General features: G+C 35.4%; 1 protein-coding gene across 1 annotated transcript in view; it reads left to right on the forward strand.

Moving 5' to 3' along the window:
* The window catches only part of epb41a (erythrocyte membrane protein band 4.1a), a 70,135-nt gene extending 61,133 nt beyond the window's left edge, over positions 1–9,002 (forward strand). Inside the window, 4 exon segments of the mRNA XM_056480281.1 lie at positions 267–365; positions 766–846; positions 2,383–2,499; positions 6,072–9,002. Coding sequence (XP_056336256.1) covers positions 267–365; positions 766–846; positions 2,383–2,481 — 279 coding nt within the window. The 3' untranslated portion in view covers positions 2,482–2,499; positions 6,072–9,002.
* Positions 9,003–18,271: the final 9,269 nt, after the last annotated feature.

Raw genomic sequence — 18,271 nt, forward strand, 5'->3', positions numbered from 1 at the left:
TGCTTTTGCAAGAAAATGAAAGACATTTTTAATAGAAAAAAAAAAATTTGCAAGTGAATGCAGGTACTCCGGAGAACACAAAAATTTGTGACAGATGGTTTTGCAAGTAAACGTGCTGAAATGTAATTGTTTCTCCCATCTCATGTTTTCCCGAACACCGGGTCCCCTTAGTATCCACAGGAAATAGCTCTGGGAGTAAGTGATAAATGAAAGCTGTAATGGTGGGAGAATATTCTAACCGCATGTGTTTGTTTGTTTGAAAATAGCCTAATGCACTGGCAGAAAAGGAGTCTGGGATGCTGTTGAGTGCTCAGACCATCACCTCAGAGACTGTGAGCACCACCACCACAACCCAGATCACCAAGGTATCAGGCTCTCACATCAAATTATGCCAACATCTGCAATGGCATGAAAGATCCTGCATCGTCTGCTGCTTAAAGGACTGATTGCAGTTAAATGACTGTATCACATTTAAATGAGCAAAATTATTTGATTAGCAATTTTCACAAAACAAACGAGAAAGATCCAACTTACATCTGATTTGCATTTGCTGCATAGAGTACTAAAGTTATGGCCTATTGCTGCCAGGAGGCTGGGTACATGAGATAAAGGAATTTGTTAATTACAATTTATATCACCATTCTACAGTATCTTTCCATTTTGCAAGTTAGCCAAGAATCGCCGTACTGCACAGATGAGATATTCACTTCACTGTGTTTCTGGCTCTCTCTCATTCTCTCGTTCTCTTCCCTTTCTCTGCTCAAGACGGTGAAAGGCGGGATCTCAGAGACCCGTATCGAGAAGAGAATCGTGATCACTGGAGACACTGAGATTGACCATGACAAGGTGAAATGCACCTACAGATAATAACCACATCGGCAAAGGTTGATGTAGGCTGTTTTTAAAGACTTCAAAAGATCAATATTGGTCCAGTTGAAGGAAAGATAAATAAAACTAGGGCTGTCAAAGATAACACATAAATGTATGCAATTAATTCCAAGCTAACTAATTTAATGCTAATAAATGACTTTCTATCATGACCACTCTCTGGATTTAGTAGGGTTATGAATATGTATATGGCACTGTTGATGTGGTCTTGGCGGCATAGATCTGCTACACTGCTGCTGCTGGTGGTAATACATATATAACCCCGTAGTAGATCAAAACACACTGTAGCATAACAGCATAGAACAATGCTGAGCATTTTAAATGATGAGAAGCTTGATCATTGGCTGCCGAAGCGATAGCAGCCAGTCTAATGAGCCATGTAGTTAATGATGTAGGACAGAGAAGGTGCCCTATCAGCGAACCTGCATAGAATTTAATGGCAGAAATTGTACTGAGCATGCAAAATTATGTTATGTCACATATATTAATTAACATCTGTACATTTCTTGGCTGGATAAAGCAAACCAGTGTTTCGCTAGTAAATTTTTGATTTACATTTTTAAAGGTATATAAGTATTTAAAGATTGTGATATTGTACGTTTAGTAATTTAATAGATCTGTGTACTGTCTAACAGTATGTGTAGAACTGTCCTGTATGTGTAGAACTGTCCTGTCAGCATGTAGTTAGTTTTTTTCAGTGAGCATGTGCGGTTCATGAATTATACAGGTATACAAATATACAGATTTCATGAACAGAATATCCACAAAGCAGGAAACTGAGCTATTTTGAGCTATTTTGAACGCATCTTCCACTGCTCATGCACTTTGGTTGATGCAGCAAAAAAAAAAAACTGCCTTTGTATGGTGTAATGAAATGAATTGATTTCATAGCACAGTGCTTTTTGCATCCAATGTTAAAGCCACTTGTGCAATTACTATGGCTGGCAGTAGAGGGCAGTGTGGTGCAGCATAACCTATTTTTGGCTCATAATTTTGGGCATTTTGTCTCCGCTGAAAATTATCAGCCAAAAGTGGCATTTTTAGTTCTCTGATAATTTTCTGAGGCCAAAAATTCAGTGCATGCCTACTCTATTATTTGGTCTTTAAGTGTCCTTTTTGAATCTTCATTAGCGTTGTTCAAATTAACCTTGAAAAAATCTTGCAAGATAATAATTGTTTATTGGAAACGATGACAAAACAAACCCATTAAACAAGATGAATGCCATATGCTTATGTAATTTCACAAGCGTGCAGTTCATTGTGATTTGTTGCATAAAACGGCAATGAAAAATCACAAAAGTTTTTATGTTGTGACAGCCCTAACTATAAGTAAATGCTAAAAGTTTTGATCACATCAAAGCTATCGCATGTTAATTTTAAGCCACACATTTTCAGTAATCATTCTGTGGTGACATTGCATTACTGGAACTACCGGTTTCTACATCTACTGTAGCTTAGCTGTCTGGTTTAAATACTTTCCTCTCTGATCTCCAGGCTCTTGCTCAGGCTATAAAGGAGGCGAAGGAGCAGCACCCCGACATGTCTGTCACTAAAGTGGTGGTGCATCAGGAAACAGAGATTACCCCTGAGTAACTCCTGTATAAGACACAGGTTAGTATTCGTCTGTGATTATAGTGCAGTATTGGCAACCACTGACATATGGGCAACTACAGTGAAAGTAATTCATATTTTATACATTTAATTGACTTTTTTCTTTAAATATTGAAGTGATCTGCATGCCTCCTGCAGTAATGTGTCCTTGTCGTTAGCATGCATGGTTTATTCAGATATGATCCTCATAGGAAGCCAGAAAAAATATAATAAGCAAAGTGGAAAGTGATGCGTGTAGAATTGAAAAAAATTTTTGAAGCAGACTATGAAGCATTCTTATATTTTATATTAATTTTATATTAGCATTTTGTATTCTTATAAAGAAAAAAAATCGTAGCCAATTTTCATTTTGTCATCCAGACGAGCGCAGTTAAAAGAGGACTGCTGTGAATATAGGCAGTTCAGTGGGAAGAGACTGACATAAACCATAAAAAAAAGATACACTGCAGACATGAACTATTTGAAGATCTTAAAGCTGAACCACTTACATCCAAGCTAGAGCTTATTTTATTCTAATGACTGATTTATTGCTTTGTTTAAATTTAAAAACACATTTTTGGCATGCTTTTATTTTCTAAAAACTGAAAAATTAATTTTTATATACTGTATTTAAAATATTTTGAATGATTATTTTATTTAGAAAAGTAGTGATTTCAAGTAAAATAGCATGTTTTTTAACAGATTGCTGACCTCTACTTTAGGTTTCAATCCAGATCTGCAATTTCACCTCATAAAAAATGCTTCCACTTCTTATTTTGCATACTGCACTGACTGACACAAATAAAGCATTATTGCTGCACAAATACGTCATGCTATGAGTAAATACTTCTTTTCAGTCTCTGCGGCCCAGATTTTTTAGTGTAGGTCTCTAATAGCTCTTGCGTTTGATAGTTTTATGGCATGTATTTAAATCTGCCCTCTTATGGGCAATAAAGCCACACCATCTCCCCTGGTACATTACATCCATTAAAGCATTTCATTCCAGCATGCCATTTCCGTTACAGTAAGATACCTTTTAAAAAACAGTAGAGGAAACTGCAGAATTCAGCAAATTTACCACTACAAACAAACCAGAACCCTTTAATAAGCAGGTATTGATGGAAACCCCCCATTTCAGACCGCATACAAACAAGAAGTCATTAGGATTTCGGAGAGTTAGACACAGACGCGCAAACTATATGATTTAGTGTCATCATTAACTGTGCTCCAATGAAAACTTCAGTCTTTTTGACAGCGCTGATATGCTCCTATATTTACAGCTGTTATTCATGCTTGTAGCAGGGCTGGTGACCTTAAGGGTTTTAAATTCTTGTTCAGCTCTAGTATTTCAATCCAGTTAGCAAGTTCAGAATTTAATTGAATTATATTAGTATTATAATTTATTAGATGACAGCTAATAATAATTGCATGTCATTGTGTAATATTAATAATCAGTGTTGGCAACGCCACCTCTAAACTTTGTATAAATCTTATTTTACAATATTTAAAAGAATAGTTTACCCAAAAAGGAAAATTCTGTCAATAATTACTCACCCTTGTGTCTTTATAAACTCCTAACACCTTCCTTCATCTTTGGAACACAAATTAAGATCTTTTTAATTCAAGGTTCCTGATCCTCCATAGACACAAATGTTCCAGACTCCGGAAAATACTAAATAAATCCTCAAAACAGACCATATGCCTTCTGTGGTTCAATTGGAATGTTACGAAGCTACATAAACACCTTTGTTTGCACTTAAAACAAAAATAATGACTTTATTCAACAGTTTCTTCTCCTCAGTGTCAGTATATTGTGCATGTTCATGAAAGCGCTGTGTTTGAAACAAAGCACAGGCACATCCAAGGTATATGTCAGCAATGCATAAAGAGCACAGCTCTCGAGAATGTGCATTCTGTACATCAGAGATGCCCAAAGTTGGCCCATGGTAACCTTTGATTTGGCCCACCATTCCATCTGAGAAGAGAGGGAGAATGATGGGGATGTTTCGAGATTGTCAATTCAAATTTGTATGTATCCTTTGTTTGTTGTTTTATTGTTTAAAGCTAACTGAAATTAAATGTTTCAATTAAATGGTGTAAATTAATCAGATTCTGTTTAAATGCATATACTATCACCTGACAATGCACTGACTTTGGACTGACCTGACAATGCATTTGACTTTGGTCAAATCAAGTCAAAGGCAGATTCTGCTTGACTAGGGTATTCAGCATTGAACTCCACTGTGTTATAAATGTGATTGTTTATGTTTTTATTGCAGTAAGTCATCGTTAAAAAAGTTATACTGCATTAGTTAATATGATTAACAAGTAATGTTTTCTATTTGTTTTGAAATTGAAAAAAATTTTGAAATTACCCATGGCAGCTTGTAATGTAATATAGTTTGGTATAATTGCCTTCGGCTCATGGCTCTTAATATTTTGTTTTCAGCCCCTTATACAGTACAAAAAAGTTAGGGCACCCCTGCTATACACACAGAAGAGAAGAAAGGGTTGAATGTCACTACTTTTGTTTTGTGCATACAAAAGGATTCTTTTAACTTGAAAATATTTAGATTGACATGAGGCTGATTAATTAATAATATAATAATAATTTTTAAATGAACTACCCCTTCAAAATGTCATGCAATTGTCTTTTCATTTCATTGGTACTGTACTCTTAGAGTTTAATAATGCTATCAACAGTTTACAGGCAATAATTTAGAGATAAAAAAACAAATTTCCTTTCTATTTTACCTCCGCCCATTGAAACGATCATTTCCAATTGAAGTGATGGATTGTATATTCAGAAGTAAAAATCCACTCATATGATTGGCTAACAATTGTGCATATTTCAAAACTTTTTGAAGACTGATCAGGGCAGCGGTTTTGTCCGCCGATGTAAACATCTTCATGTATGTTTGACAGCCTACATCGTTCAAAGATGGGCACCGCTGTGATTTATGTTAAAAAGGCAATAATACTTTTTAAAATAAAATTACCATCACTTGTGTGTGGCGGCAGTACTGTTGTATCTAATATATTTTCCACAACATCATCTTTTTTTTAGTTAATGCTCATAAATTTCCAATTATCACACTAGTCCCACAGTTTGGAACACATTAACATAAAAAAAAACAATCAACAGTGTACAATTTTAGTTTCAAAAAATACAAGTCTAGCAAGTTAGACTCTAGCGTCTTAGCATTAGGCCTGTAAATGTGGCTCTTTCAGTCTGTTTGTGTGAGGCATTGGACGTCTGGTGCTGTTTAAGCAGCTGTCAGGACGGTATGTATACAGACACAGAACTCCCAGAGGATAATGGGTAAAGCTGTCATGCTGGTTTGTTCCCACAGTGCATCGGTCTGTGCGTGCAGAAGCCCAGTTCACCCCATTCGCCCCATCAAATGTTTACTTCACTTTTGCTTCAGCCAGAGTGAGCTTTCGTATTTACCATTCAGCATTTATTATATCCCCACATGCTCCAGGCTTTCCAGGTTTTCATGACTGTTTACGTTTTGCCTGACCAGAAATGCTGTCCTGTTTGTTCCTTCTTGCATGATTGTTGATCAAGCTTTGATCTCACATCAACACAGGGTGAAAAACTGGACCAGTCGGGTTTATGAATGTGAAAAAAACCAACAACGCAAGAGCCCTCATGTCCAGCCCCTTCTCATCAACCCAACATATCTACCGAGTTCCTCCACGGACAAACACTTCCTGTAGCAGCACATGTCCCATTCGTCTAAGGTAAACCTACAACATCTGTCAGGTCTCAAGCATTTCATACTGCAAACTGAGCATAATCTATTCTAAGACCAGTTCTCATCCTGATCCCAACACCTCACCTCGGACAGCCTTTTCCCAAATCCTGCTTGAGTTCCACCTTTTTCAAGACATTCCATTAAGGACTGAACCATGTTTCAAAGTCGTTTTCTAAAACAGTGGCAAGAGCAGCTTTTTATCTCCAATTCATACAGTATTTTTAGGGTGGATTCCAAAGGGATGGTTCACATATTAACAAATGGGAGGCGGGAATTTAAAGGACAATTTTCTAAAGTGTCAATTTGTTGTCGTTGTTTTGTTTTTAACTTAATTTATTCTCTTTTTTTTGATTGGTTGATTACAGATCTTATTATGTTGTTACATTAATTATTCTACATCTCTGACAGGGTGAAGGAGTGTCTCATAATCTAAAACACTTGTTCAAGGGGCAGTTCACCTGAAAAATTCTAATTCATTATTTAGTGATGCAGACAGTTTGACAGAATGTTCATGATTCTTATTTCCATTCTTTTTCTAAAGATTTACTATATGTGTACAGGAGCCAAAACAGTGTCAGGCATTCTTCTGGTACACATACTAAGGAGATCTGCTGCAAGGATCTGTTTCTGACACCTGTACTGAACTGTAAAGGGCAAGATTGTAATTAAAGAGGGTCGCACACCAACGGTCACATTTTTTATCATTCAAAACATTGTTTTCTATTAGTGTAAGGACACCGGTGGCACATTTTGGTGTCTGTCCACGGTGCCCAGCCACAACTCAGGACACAGTTTAAATTCCTGCCACTCCACAGAGTGCCATCTGAAGTCTTCTATTACATAACATTACAGAATGTGCTCCTCTGGTGTGCAAACGCTCAAGTTGTCATAGACGTGGTTTGGTGCTACGCTTTCCTACATAAGACAAGAAGAAACAGGATGGGTGGTATCCTGTAGCTACACACACCACACAAACACACAATGATAACATAATAGGTCTAAATACATTTTTGATTCAACATCATGCTTTTGTGAATAACCACCAACCATTAACAATCTTAAGCATGTCATTTTGTAAGAAAATCATAAAAAAATAAAAGGGACAATTAATAATTGACAATGGAAGTCTTTGACTACCAGCAACTGTTTAATTGACTAAATACACTTTGTTTACCTCATGTGGCCCAACTACATAAGCTTTTTTGATATAAACTGAAAGAATATTTTACAATCAGATTAAATCAACAAAATTCTTCCTTGACACAACAAAGATGGCAAAGAAAAAAAAACAAAGTTAGCATTTAGATAAATTTACTGTTTATTTATAAATTGACTGTTTAACAAGGCGTAGGAGGTGGCATGAATGCAATGAAATTAATAATAAAAATGGCATGAGATTTGAAACCCTAATCTGCCAGTAGGTGAAGTCAAGTCTTCGTCTTTGTCACTGAATGATTCATTTAATGGAGTTGTTCGAACACCTGATTAATTCACAAATGTCTTTGTGAATGGATGACTGAATCATTGTCTCATATCAAAGCTCAAGATTTATTCATAAACAAAACATTGTATGGAGATGTACAACGGCTGAGCTGTTTAGAAGCATTTTCGCAAAAACAGAGTAACATTTGGACAACAGTGATTCTAAAAATGCATCACATCATTTGCGTTCTGATTTTAAGGGATAATAATAAGGGTTCATTTTAGAAACAGGGAACCTAAAATCTGCTGGAACTTAGATATTACCAGTGAAACTTGGGTCGCTAAAGTAAATGTGAGTAAGCCCTGTTAACTGTGTTTTACAGTGAATATAGAACAGCTTAAGTTACACTCGCGTCTAGACGCCTAAACTGTTTTGAAGTGCAGTTATGCACGGCAGGTACAGCATACATACAGTTGAAGTCAGAATTATTAGCCCCCCTTTGATTTATTTATTTTTTCTTTTTCAAATATTTCACAAATTATGTTTAACAGAGCAAGGACATTTTCACAGAATGTCTGATAATATGTTTTTAATTTAAAAAAAATACATTTTTAGTTCAAAATTATTAACCCCTTTAAGCAATTTTTTTTCGATAGTCTACAGAACAAATCATTGTTATACAATAACTTGCCTAATTTTCCCTAACCTGCCTAGTTAACCTAATTAACCTAGTTAAGCCTTTAAATGTCACTTTAAGCTGTATAGAAGTTTCTTGAAAAATATCTAGTCCAATATTATTTACTGTCATCATGGCAAAGATAAAATAAATCAGTTATTAAAAATGAGTTATTAAAACTATTATGTTTAGAAATGTGTTGAAAAAAATCTTCTCAGTTAAACAGAAATTGTAGAAAAAAAATAAACAGGGGGGGCTAATAATTCTGACTTCAACTGTGTATAATATTAAACAACTAAATATCTTACCTTCTATTCTCTTCCGTCTGAACTGCTCTCTTAGACATTTTGAAAGTTGTGCGAAATGATGCAACGAACTGTATTGCGCTTGTGAGTGGCGCCTTATTACAATACTGAGTTCTGATTAGTCAAGCGTTGTTGTTTATGAGTCATAAATTACCATAAATAAAGATTTTTAATTTGCATGATAAGTTTTACATCACACACACTGTTGTTAATCTAAAGGGGATGGTAAGGGGGGATGGATTCGAGCGTTGAGTATATCTGTGTTTCCTACCTGTGTCATATAATAACGGTGTATCGAGCTGTAACAAAAGAATGTCACATTTTGGTCGATTAGTGTTAGGTACTTGTCTAAAACACATTATTGTGTTTTAGCTATTATATTATAAACACATATATACTGTATTAGTTCATTTATCAGTTAATTTGAAATAGATGAAGAATTTCTGTCTCATATCTTTTCAGTGTTCTTGCTGCACACCGAATTTCAAATGGCAGCATTTACACGATAAACCTCAGTATCAGACCAATCGCATACGAGTTCATTTTAATCAAACCAAACATTCAAAGTGTGAACTCACCTTTAAATTTATGGACATTTCACCCCCAAAAATAAAAAAGATGGACTCTCCTTCATTGAGTTTCAACCCAGTATGACCTGATTTCTATTGTGGTATTCAAAAGAACATATTTTTAGATTCTTTTGAAGTAAATAATGTCACCAAATGTATTTGATTACCAGCATTCTTTAAAATATCTTCCTTTTTGTCACGTGAGAGTGAACTAATCATGGCAGTTAATACATGTATCCCTTTAAGTCTCACCGCCCGCTCCTTTCCCTGTTTTCTAAAATGTAATTTTCAGTCACATCAATCCAAATGTAAAAGGTTTGATATCAATATTGTCAAATAACATTTATATTCATGAGGCTCACCACACATCAAAATAGATTTGAATAATATGAAAGACAGTGATTAAATTGTTCCTCACATCAAACTACAACATGATTTGGATTATCACGCGGAGTCATCTATTTTAAAATAAACGTCTGTGTTGCTGATTTGTGAATCTAGACAGTCTCTGGGTTTTTGCTCTATGGAAAAGTACATCATGAGCATTCTCAATTTCAAAGAGCAAAGCCAATTATGTAGATTTTATAAAGGCAAGACGTGTGAGTAAACCATGAAAAGAGTTGGAAATTTTGGGTGAACTGTTCCTAATCTAGTGCTCCATCCTGTTGTAAAGTCCCATATATTATGTTCCTCCTAAATGTGAAAGTATTATTTTGTGTAAAATCAATATTGTGTTCTTTTCATTCAGAATGCTGGAGCAGTTTCAGATGTTTTCTTGTGTTTTACAGTTCTATTACTTTGCATATTTGTTAAAGGCTTGTATAATTTTTCTTTTGTTTGTTGGTAATGTTGTCCTGTGTCATCAATGGATCGGGGTCTGATGAAGACGGGTGGGGTATTGTAGTGAAACTACATCCGATGATATTTCTATTTATTTCCAGCTTTTTGTTCTCGTTAATGTGTGTGTACTTTGCATTTTAGATGCCCTGCTTTCTTAAATGCAGCTTGGATGTTTTTTGTATTAGATCAAGAATCCCAAACACCAGCTCCCGCCAGTTTTTAAATGGGATTTGCAGGGATAACTTTGTTCATTTTCAGTATATTTCTACTTTTCTACTAGAGGGGGCAGTATGTTCTTATCCATGAGGTCTACAGCAGATCTGCAAAGCCTTCAGAATGAGCATCCACAGACAAGCTGAAGTGGTTTGGGTTGAATTGGAATTGATTCGCCAGGAATGGAGTTAATTAGGGGATTTAAATGTAATAAATCTGAAAACTGATCAGATAGAATCTAATTGAAATGTGTTCTGTTTATTTATTGAGACATTGTAACAGCTCTGATTGATTTTAAAGGTCCAGACTTGACCATTTTTGTGCAGCAACCAAATTCTAGAAATTCAAAATGGGATTTGTGGATGTTATGTTGTACATCAACACTGCCGGTGGTGTAAGAGCATACTGCCCTGTGTTCAGCTGACGAGTCCAGCACGTCCAGTTTTTAAATGTCTATTTTAAAATGTTACGCTTTTATAATAGTTCAGATAGTATCCTGTACAGAGAGCGAGGTGTTGTAGTTCGTTCAGTGTGTTGTTTTCTTCATTGTGGCACTCCTTTCCTATGCTAATCTGGGGTGAAGAAAAGACAAGAATGGTACGTTTCGTCCTCAGAGGATCTTTTTCTTCTCATAACAGCACTCTTTATTTTGCCATCACTGGAAAAAAAATACAAATGTACAATATAGCACCATGCACTGAATAAACTCCAACTTAGTCACATTCCTGGCACTGTTTCATGAGTTTTTTGTTATTGGTATTATTCACAACCTTGTTTATGGTGTGTCTCCTACTTTTTGTCTATGTGGATTTGAAATCTTTAATTAAAATAATTAACTTAATTTCGGTGCCTCTTAATAAATGAAAATACAAACAATCCTCTTTTTTCCACAATCCAATCCAAACTCTACAATGATAAAAAAAAAGTTCTGCACATAATTTTCCCCTATTAACACTATGTTTCACATAGAAAAGTCATAACGCTGAAATTAAATGGGGTGTAAATGTAATCTATATCATGTCAATTGGATTTCATTGTGATCAGGTCTCTATGGTTCTTAATGGCAGACTTATGTTAACGTTCCAGTTGTCTGTTGGACTTTGTTTGCAAACACACATACTTTCATACAGAGGTTCCAATCACTAAACAAAAGCATATAGAGTGCTCCGCATATATAAGTACACCTCTCACTAATCTATCTTTTAAATCATATTTGTAAAAGAAAGCTATACAATGTTATATTTGTGCAAACACATTAGATTAGTCACATTAGATTAATCAGTACTAAAGCCAAATCTGAAGTTTATCTAACAAAAAAATTGTGATAACGGTCCAAAAACTAGTACACCCAAATTTATATGTTATAGAAAAATATTAAATACAAATTTAGAAAAAGTGGAAAAATCAAGAGAAGCAAAAACATTGAAAAAATTTGTAGGTTGTAATTTGTTTTGCAATATTTTGCTTGAATTTAATTGTATTATCTTTCAATTTCTAAATATGTTTGGTGACTAAAATATTATTTTAATAAATATATCTGTTTAATAAATCTGGTTTGTTTAAATGCACCAAAATGCATCGGCTATATTCATTGAGAAATGGAGAAAAATATTCATTTTCAAAAACGGGGTGTACTCAATTATGCTGAGCACTGCAATAACTTAAATTCTATTTAAATTGTTGTGAAGATGTAAATATTCAGTAAGAAATAGGAAAGAAATTAAGAAATTAGTAAAGAATTATTTTGCAATTGGATTGTGACTCCCAGAATTGGAATCGGATCTGACCATGAAGTCTCTAAAGATTTCCACCCTTGAACAAGATCTTTCCACCCTTGCTGATCTTTCACTGATTCATCTGTTTTTATTGCATCATCTTTTAACAGATTTTTTCTTAAATGGACAGGAGAGTGAAAATTAGACAGGAAATGTAGGGAGCAGAGAGAGGGGAAGGATCGGCAAAGGACCTCGAGCTGGGAATCGAACTCAGGTCATTGTAAACACACTATGTCAACACTCTAACCACTAGGCTATTGCCGCTGACTATTTCACAGATCTAAGTTTACATGAATGAGGCTTGCAATAAAAAAAAAAACCAAGTTGATAAAAAAATGTAATCCCATATTTACTAATATTGTAGCGTAACACAAGTGATAACCTTTTTTGCAGTCTGGGTATTTTTACTGGGACATGGCAACATCACACGTGTAAAAGTACAAAAATCTATATTGTGATTTTATAACAAAAAATTCCAGATGTGAGCCTCTGTTTGATGACATATGAAACACAAACTTACACAATGTTTAGAAAATGCCTAAACAGCCATTCTGTACTGTGAAGTCAGTGTGTCAACCATAGCCTTCCATACAGTAGTGAGATCAATGTGCGTCTATCACCAACTTGATTTCACCAAGTAGGGCATGTACCTGAACTAACATCTATGTTCATCCTGGAACATTCCAATCAGCCAATCAGAATTAATGAATAGGTTCACATTATGTTTAGGCTTAAGGTTAGGTTTATGCACTTGTACATGATTGTTGTCCATCTATTATTCCCTTCTGATTTTGGGAATAGTTTACAGTTATGGTTGGGTTTAGCAGTAGGGAATAGGTATGGATTACATTTTCCAACAAAAATGATGTTCCGGGATGAACACAGATGTTAATCCAGGATTGTATCGTACTTGGCAAAATCATGACATGCTGTGGTCTACAGTCTCGCATACAATCATAACTGTTTAATTTTAATGACTTCACATGTCAACTGAGTAATTGCCACATCACTATGATCTTGCTATGACCTTCAAAGATTATTCAACCACTATGGGTGCAATTAATAGAATTTTAGGAACATTGACTGTCACACATCATGGATACTAAAAAAGAGGCTGTTCCATGACACAGAAAGAAATATAAACAAGCACAGGCAGGTTAAATATAAAAAAAAAAACATTTAATGAACAGATAATGGGGTTGGAGGAAAGATTTTGTTAAAAGGCTGACAGAGCAAAGTTTTACTTTAAGTCAAGAATTGGCACTGTTTACTTGTGAAAGAGTCATGCAGTATGTTGCTGGTTACAGTTCACTTTAAAATACCAGATGTTACTAATATCAATAGTTTCTGAATTCAACAAGCAACCCCATTTAAAGAAAACATTAACAGAGTAACCCAGAAATAACTTCATGTTCTGAGGAGTATTGCTTAACACTTTCCTTCTGCCGGCGTTCACAGGCATAAGTGAGATGTGGGAAACAGGACAAACTCATCCTCTAAGAATTTTTCGCACAGGTTGTGGTTTATTACTGGTGTTTATCTTGATGAAAGCAGGCTGCAATTAATGACTTTGATTGCAGTGGATTCCCTCGTAACACTGTGAGCTGAGATGAACTGTCACAGGTGTCCAGAGTAAAGCCCGATTTATAAGGTAGGTTGTTTACCAATCTGGAAAACAATTTTATTTGGAAATGATGATGGTCTGCTGTTAAAATAGAAAGGAATATAGTAAATTTCTTTTGTCTTCATGCTTCATTTCTTGTATCATGCACTTTAAGCTTCAGCTCAGTTGTCTTTTGAATGGGTGGTGCTACAGATGGAGCTGTCAAATTAATTTATTGCATTGCATTCCAGGATCTTACTAGCCTTAAAATGATATATTGCATCATTTATAAAGAATGAAATCTGCATTTTTTTGTAACTATAAGACTATAAGACGATGGGTGGTTCTCAGTACTCAGTTCTCCGAATGATGCATCTTTGTTTTCCTTTGATTTCTGTATCCTTGTATTTTTCAATCATATCCTTCCCTGTAAGCTAAGCTTGAGGGCTTGAAGATAAGATGTGAGGGAAGGAAATGAGGATATACAAATAAGATAAGAAGCACACTATATAACGTGAGACTTTATAACATGCACTTCAGGGTCAGACTAAGTTTGTGATAATGTACTGTATCTTGAAAGAGTATATAGTTTAAAGGTGACATAGAATGGATTGATCGTAATCTAGAGGCCTTTGCTTTTCATATAAGCCACTTCTGATACTAAATGATCAACTAGAAGTCAAGTTATTATTTTTTGTTCCTATAACTTGGATATATGACAAGACTTTTGTCAGGTAGTGTATATACTCTGTGCACGTGTAATTTTTCCTATACGGTATATATATTTTTTTTGTGTAAACTGAATTATGATTTGTTTCTGAAGACATAGTGAAAACATTCATACACAGATTTCACATTTAAATTTGTATGTACTTAGTGAAAGAAGCCCATTGTCTGCTGTAATGTACAATACAAAAACCAATGTTCATAAAAAGATGTTCATTTGAGTGTAATACATTCATTGGTTTTCACATTTAAATTGTACATATTCTCCTTATTTGGTCTAAGGGTTTCGGAACCCTCTGTACTTCAAAACCCCCTAAGAAGTGCATACTTCATAGTACATCTTATAAATGCAAATTCAAACACAACTTCAATGTCTTGCGTTCTTTGATATCAGCACATTCCACTTGAGATTATCCTCTTTATATCATATGTATGCTGATGGTGCACACACACATTTAAGTTCTGATCATGTCAGCCCTGTTGGCACCGTTCGCTTCAGTCTGTCAGAGGGGATCAGGGAGGAATATTTAAGAGCATCATAAAGGCTCCATCCCTGTAACTTATGTGCTGAAGTCAGTTGGATTTATCCAGGCAATTTGTTTTTTTTCCTGAAGTTGTTATTTATTGGAATACTCTGAATGTTTAATCTCTAGCAGCCAATTAGCATCTCTCTAAAGGTCAGCAAGAGGACTGGGCTGCGACTATTGAAGCATTATTTGTTAAACTAGTCAGCAGGTTTTGAAGTTGTCTTATTCCTAAACTTCAGCTTGTTAGGATTATGGATTAGATGAGATGTAATCCATATTTTTTTATATTTATAGAATGGTGTGAAAAGGTATTAGTCACACCATTAGTACGATAAATATTACTCAAAGGTAACCGGTAATCTTGCCGTTTTTAAAATGAAGGCTTTTATTGTTAAGAGAAAACGAACCTAGCCCTGTGTGAAAAAGTGATTGAGCCCCTGTTAAAACATCTTAAAGCTGCGGTCACACCAGAGTTTGTGTGTGCGAAATTCTGTCGTGCTGCGCTGCGAAAAGGGGCGGGATTAAACAAGAGGATTAGACATGTAAAAAAGCGAGCGATTTCTCCATGTTTTAAATTTCTGTCTAGAGAGGTCCTGTTTTGATCCTCGATTGGTCTCACGCAGTCAAGTGATGCGATTTCGCAGGTCAGAGTTCACCAAGCTTGAACTTTTCACCGCAGCAAACTGCGAAACTTAACGCATGACCCTGCGTTTCCGGTCTGACGCGTTCGCGTGCGTATGAATGGAAGTCTATGGGAGGAAAAGCCCAGTGTGACAGCACTTTACTCTGGTTTATCACACCTGAGTTCAATTTATCTAGCCACACCCAGGCTTGATTACTCTCACACCTATTTGCAATTAAGAAATCTCTTACAGTAAATAGGACCTGCCTAGCAAAGTAAAGTTGACCAAAAGATTCTCAAAAGCTAGACAATATGCTAAGATCTTCTACATAAAACTGGTATAAACGTGAGTTTTATGATGTTGTTTGACAAAAAAAAAGTGCCAGTAAGAGCTAAGTGATATGACATGTTGGATAAATGTGCATTGAACACTTACATTCAGCAGTTTACATGTGTTTGTTGCCTCATTAAACATATGCAACAGATTTGTGCAATATACATGTTAAACTAGCAAAATTAACTTTTTTTGTAACTATACACTACCATTAGATCCAATGAAATTTAAAAACAAATGAGAAAAAATGACTGAAATCAACCAGAGTGGAAAATTTTTAAAACCATATCTAAAGCTTTACGCCTGCAACAAACCACTGTCCCTTATCTACAATTGGCATAACATGGAGAAACTTCCAAGGAGTGGCTGGCTGACCAAAATTACCACAAGAGCACAGTGACAACCCATAAAAGAAGCCACAAAAGACCCTACAACAGCATCCAAAGAACTGCAGGCCTCACTTGCCTCAGGTAAGGTAAGTGTTCATGACTGAGCAAGCAATGTTTGCAAGAAAACATCTTGATAATCCCCAAGACTTTGGGGAAAATACTCTGTGAATTGACTAAACAAAAGATGAACTATAGATCACTATTAAATAGTTGATCACTATTTAAAAATAAATAAATACATTCATTGTAATTTTATCCAGAATTATATGGCTTTAATTCTTAGACTGTGTTTTGTACCTGAGTGTGGGATGCTGTTGTTGCTAATATTAGCTGTATCTAGTGCGTCATGGGAATCCGCATTCCATTAAAAACTAAGTGTTGCATAAAGCATGTAGTAATTTCGCCAAGTATAGTCTGGAAAAACTCTACCGTAAGAAACACTAGAAAGAGCACTCGCATCAGAGCTCTGTTTACAGGTGTAGAGTAAGAGTGGTTTTACCTGCAGTAACGTGAACGCAACAATCGCTCAATGCCTCACACACACAGTAAAATCCCAGCTTATGATGAGTAATAACAAGTCTTTATAGCCATCTACATCCAGCAGATAAAAAAATGACTTTAAAGCTGCTTGTCACGATCACCAACGATCAAACCCTTATAGATCGCTTGAGAACATTCATTATCACCAGAACTACAAGCCTGACACTGATGTAAACTACAACTCCCGTCATGCACCTCAAACAAATCAGTTCAGGTTCACCCATGATTGCATACACACAGCTGATTCTTGTAAGGACTAATGACCAGGACTATTTATACACCTCACTTTGACACACACATTGCTGAGTCTTGTTTGGTTATACCCTGTAGCATTACAAAGCGTTCTTCTAGTCTTGTCTATCTGTGTTTGACCCATGCCTTGTATTCTTGTTTACGTTGTCTGCTGCCTGAATTGACCATTTGTCTGTGACCTGACTACACTTCTGTATTTCCCTGTATGTACCCTTTTGCCCATGTTTGACCATTGCCTCTTTTATGACTCTGAATAAAGCTGCACGTGGATCCTCTGTCCGTTGTCACCTGACTCCCCCTTGGTTACACTCAGGGATGAGCAGTATTTATGATACAGGTATTTCTAATATATATTTCAAATACAAAATAGTATTTTGTAATTTGTATTTGATAGGGTTGATGAAAATGGCTTAATATTTTTTTATCAAATACTTTGCCGTCTTGTATTTTTGTATTTTTAAAATACTGTAAAATACTTTGTAAGAAGTCTATATTGGTGCTTTCTCAGTTATTTGCCAAGGCTTGAGATAAGACTAGAAAATTAAGGAATACTGACGAAGTTGATCAATGCTTGGAGTATTGATGGAAATTATGTATCACATATAAAGAAAGTAAGACAAATAGCAGGAATAGTTTCGGGAGCAAGTCAAAATAAGACAGGAAAATAACACAAACAACCTAAAGTCCTACAGTGGTAATTCCTACAATACTTTAATTGCTGTTTCAAATGCAAGTAGCTGATCTGCAGGTGCTCTTTATAATTAATTTCAAACATTGACATAGTTAATCAGTATGAGACAAAAATATTGAATAATACTGCAGTCTACAGACTGGTCAAAACCTTCCAACTCAGGTTTTATGGCAGCAAAAACAGAGCTTTTTAAATGAATTGTTTTTGAATTATCATCACCTTGGAATTATAAGGTTCTATCTGACATTTTTGTCAAAATTGAGTTATTCACATAAAGTTATTCTTATTAAATGACAACATTATGTGGTGTTTTTTTTAGAAGTTGTTTACATTTTAAGACTTTGTTAAAAAAAAAAAAACAAAAAAAAACAAAGTCGAACTCTAGCTTGGCTCTATAGGGTTCATTCTGTGAGCCAATCAGTATTTCGAATGCACGCATGAAGGCCAATCAGGATCAACTTTCTTTGACATTCCACCGGACTGCTCCGTTGACAGTGGGAAAAACCAGAAAGAAACCAAAATCAGAAGCTACTAAATAATGCCACAC

Source organism: Danio aesculapii, chromosome 19 (genome assembly GCF_903798145.1).
Source record: "Danio aesculapii chromosome 19, fDanAes4.1, whole genome shotgun sequence".
NCBI classification, from domain to species: domain Eukaryota; kingdom Metazoa; phylum Chordata; class Actinopteri; order Cypriniformes; family Danionidae; genus Danio; species Danio aesculapii.